Source organism: Lycium ferocissimum, chromosome 2 (assembly GCF_029784015.1).
Source record: "Lycium ferocissimum isolate CSIRO_LF1 chromosome 2, AGI_CSIRO_Lferr_CH_V1, whole genome shotgun sequence".
Taxonomy (NCBI): domain Eukaryota; kingdom Viridiplantae; phylum Streptophyta; class Magnoliopsida; order Solanales; family Solanaceae; genus Lycium; species Lycium ferocissimum.
Genome location: NC_081343.1, coordinates 60,382,804 through 60,387,251, shown reverse-complemented (window position 1 = coordinate 60,387,251; position 4,448 = coordinate 60,382,804). Strand labels below are relative to the sequence as shown.

The window sequence follows — 4,448 nt, the reverse complement described above, 5'->3', positions numbered from 1 at the left end:
ATGCAACACTAAAGTGATTGAGAAACACTTCCATTAACACAACTATATCCAGACTCAGACACAAAAACACCTTGTCCAACAACTCTTGGCCTCTTGTACTTACTCCTGCTCCCTTCTATGCTTGTACATGCTTCTTGATTGTCAAGAACACCACTCTTTCTTGTACTTCCAGTTGATGATTGCTGGGAAGAATTAACCTAAAAAAATACAAGTTAATATTTGACTAATTCATTGTAAGTAAAGTAAGGTATATTAGAGTTACCTTTGTAGTTGCTTTAGGCCCTGGAGGGACAGGTGGTTTTGTGTATTTCCTTTGGAAGGCGGTTAGTGCGATTGTGCTGGTACCTCTTGGTGCTTTTCCTCTTGCCTTTGCTGCTGCTACTGGTGCTTTTCCTTTTGCCTTTGTTGTTGCTGCTGGTGCAGTTGCTGCTGGGGGTTCTTTTTCTTTTGCCTTTGCTACTTTTTTCTTTATTCTTGGTGCGATTCTTTGCTGCTTCTTCTTCTTCGAATGCGGTTATTCTTCTTGTTGGTGGTGCGTTTCCTCTTGGCTTTGGTGCTGTTGCTGGTGCTTTTCCTCTTGGCTTTCTTCTTGCTTTCGCTAGTGGCACTGAGTATCTTCTCCTGGAAGGTGCTGATGTTGATGCTCTATTTGCGGCTGGTGTTGTTGCTGATGTTGGTGGCCTTAAAGGGCATCCTCTTCTGTTATGTGAACTGGACTTGCAAATAGAGCATGTCATTGCTATTCCCCTTTTTGTCAATTTTCCAGCCCTTTTCACCTCTCCTATCTTCTTTTTTCTACACCTCCTAGGTCTACCAGGCATTTTTCTAACTTCAGGAAGCTCTATTTTTGGGTTTGAACTATCTGGCCACATTATCATGTTTGGAACAGGTTGTATGAAGTTGGAATAAGCTTGCAGATAGGTCTCTTTTCTATACCAATGCACAATTGTCTCAGCTGGATCAAGTCTCCTATTGTGCATAGCTGCTATTGCATGTGCACAAGGAATACCCTTTAGTTGCCATGACCTACAACTACAGTACTCCCTTGCCAAGTGGACAATATGATTACATAAACCCTCTTTGACTTCAAACCCAAAGTCTCCATTCCAATGTAATGAACAGTTCATTGACCTCTCAACATTTTCATTATATACTTTTAATGCCATTGGGGATATCCCATCTACCCAAGTTTCTGCAAAATCCCTCATTTTAGCTATCCTATTCATCACCTTGATTCTAATTTCTTCTAGCATTGACACAATTGTCTTGTGTCTAGCTGACAATATCCAAGCATTGAAACTTTCTGACATATTGTTATCAACACTATCACATTTTGAAAATTCCTTGAAGTACACTTTGCCCCATTTTTCTTTGTTGTATGAGATAAGGTCTTCAACAATATTTCTACCCAATTTACTTAAGTCATCCAGTCTTTCAGTTGAGATTCAAAAGTTGATCTAACACACTTCCAGAATTTTTTTCTCCTCTCAATACCCCTCTAATTTTGTGCCCAGTATGACAGAATATGTCTAGCACACATTCTGTGCTCATAAGCTGGAAACACTTCTTCAGCAGCACTAACCAATCCCTGCAAATAAAAATAGAATCAGTAAATAAAAGCAAAAGACAGTTAACATAAGTAGAAAATATTAAGCAAACAAAAAACAGTACATTTTGCATGTCACTGATTATAGTCACCTCAGTCCCATCTCCAAGTTGTAGGCCATCTTGAAGGATTCTCATAAACCATCTCCATGTATCCTTTGTCTCTGCCCCAGTAACAGCCCATGCTATTGGAAACATTTGATTGTTTCCATCTTTAGCAACTGCTACTAATAACTGGCCTTTGCATATCCCCTTGAGGAAACAACCATCAAGGCCTATACACTTCCTACAACCATTCATGAACCCACCTTCATAGCAGCAAAACAGATATAGAAATTTTTGAACTCCTTTTTACCATCATCCTTGTCTATTACATTCACTATACATGTGCTGCCAAGATTAGTTTGTAACAAAGACATCCCTGTAGTCAAATAGCCTACCAAACTCAGCAATGTGATCTCGCATGACTTCTTTTAAAACAATTTTCCTAGTCTTCAAACAGATTGCCTTTCCCATATAAATACCAAAATCCTGCCTAACCAGATCTTGTATTTTCCACCCTTTAATTGTAGGTTGAGAAATGATCCTCTCCTTACAGTGCTTGGACAGAAATTTGGAATTGCACAAGAAGTTGATGTGTTCCTATGACATTTATGTCTAGGACTGTATGTCTTAACTTTAAAGTTTGTGCTCCTACCTTCTTTGCTAGCATATATCATCTAAGGACAGCCTGTCTTGCACTTAACCCTAACCCTCCTTGTGTGATTCTTCTTCTTGTCCAGCTGGACCCCTTTTTTCAATGCATATTTGGTCAAGGCTTCTCTGAACTCTTTTACGTTTTGAAAGACTTGACCAACCTTCCAAATAACTTTCTCACAATCAGGATCATACACAATCCTATTACTCTTTCTTCTTTGCCTCATTTCAGTCCCTCCTTCAACTCCATCATCATCACTGACAGGTTCAGCATCAGATTCACTAACAAAACTACCTACATCTGATGAGTCATAATATGGCTCATCATCATCACCTCCTAATTTATCCCTCAGATTTGTTCTGCCTCTATCAATGTCTTCATAGCCTTCATCTACTCCAGCTTCACCTAAAAAACCATCTACTTTCTCCTTAGCAACAACCCTAACAGCTTTATTTTTCTTGTATTCCCTTAGATCTTCTTTCACCACCCTAAGTTCTTCATGAACCTCACTTTCATAATCCTCAGAAAGTTCAGAATCAGACCCATTCACTAATTCTTCATCAGAGGAAGAGTTGGCATTGTCTCCAACCTCTTCACCACTAGCAAAGATCTTTCTCTCTTGTATTTTCAGCCCCTTCAAAAGAGTTTGGAAAAGGGATTTCTACATCTAGATCTGTAGTTGGTGATGTATTAATGAGTGATGGACAGGGAATAAATAAACTGGCAGATTCCCTGTCCCCACTTGGCTTTGGTAAATTACCAACAAACCCACCAGTCACATGCTGTCCATTAGGCCGCCCATCCTCAAAAGATGAGTCATTGCACACATAAATCTCTATTGTCTCCCCATCATTCAACAGTACTCCTAAGTCTAATAAATCTCTGTCTGTTGTTAATTTTATCAAATTACCACCCTTAGGTGCAATATAAGTTGTTCCTAACTTATTAACCCCAAATTCTTTAGCAAGATCTTTCAATTCAGGGATAGACAAATGATCAAAGTCAACATTAAAGGAATGTTCAGTCCTACCCCCAACAAAAGTTGGCCCTACTTCACTCACCAAGATACCACCAATTTTCCATCTAAAATTAAAGTACTTAATAGCCATTGGACAACCTACAGATTCATTAACAATTTGAAAGTTCAGCCAAACAATCAAATAGATGTACAACTTGTACTAATTAGAAGAAATATTAATAATAAATCATGGCAACATGAAAGAGAAGTAACAGAAAACAGTAGCAATTCAATCTTTCTTTTACATAGGCATGCTTGAATATAGAAAATGGTAGCAATTTAGTCCTTTACATTTACATAGGCATGCTTGAATACAGAAAACAGTAGCAATTTAACCCCAAGAGCATGTTTGAATACAGAAAAAGGCAACACATTTACATAGAACTTTGGGATGCAAATACAAACAAGAAACAAATGAAATTCCAAACATAACCTTCACATATCTTCAATATAACGAAAAAACCTAAAAACACATGTTTCAGAACAACTCTAAATATTAAAATCAGAAAAGCCCTAAAATATTTCACTTATTACGTAAAATACCTAAACACATACATGCAAAAAAATCAAGTCTTTATCGTTCAATTTCAGTAGCCATAAACTCATGTTCTTAAAAAAACAGAGATTATTATGCATTCAGAGTTGGTTTCTCCCTAATAGCCGTTCAAAAACCCTAACCGGAAAGAAAGGTTGAAATCACTAACCTTTGACGAATGCAACTGAAAATAAGATCAATTGGAGCAGAAAAGATGATCGATTGGAGTAGAGAAGACAGTGGACTAAAAGAATCCCACCGAAACCCTAAACTGCGACTAAACAACCCCACCAGAACCTTAATCCATGAAATTTCATCCACCCACACTTGGTGAACCCAATAACTATTAGAATGTGTCAAGTGTTTGTCGAAATTTAACCCCAAGAAACCCTAAGATTTCAATGGAGAGGGTGTCACGATTTTGGAGTGTTTTGAATCTGAAGGAAGATTCTAGGTATTTTGATTATTTGGGTTTGATTTATTTTGGTCGACGGGTCAATGGGTCGGGTATTTTGATGGGTTGGTTTTTTTTTTAATTTGCTGGCTTTTATTTTATCTACGTGGATGCCACATGGGAGGAAAATTCCAAGTGG

At 37.9% G+C, this 4,448-nt stretch overlaps 1 protein-coding gene across 1 annotated transcript; it reads right to left on the bottom strand.

The window, feature by feature from the left end:
- Positions 1-537: 537 nt before the first annotated feature.
- LOC132047824 (uncharacterized) lies at positions 538-3,411 on the bottom strand. Its single transcript, XM_059438806.1, has 3 exons — positions 3,067-3,411; positions 1,672-2,963; positions 538-1,588 (listed from the first exon to the last, which is right to left on the bottom strand). The coding sequence occupies exons 1-2, from the start codon at positions 3,409-3,411 to the stop codon at positions 2,325-2,327; spliced, it is 984 nt and encodes a 327-aa protein (XP_059294789.1). The 3' UTR covers positions 538-1,588; positions 1,672-2,324.
- Positions 3,412-4,448: the final 1,037 nt, after the last annotated feature.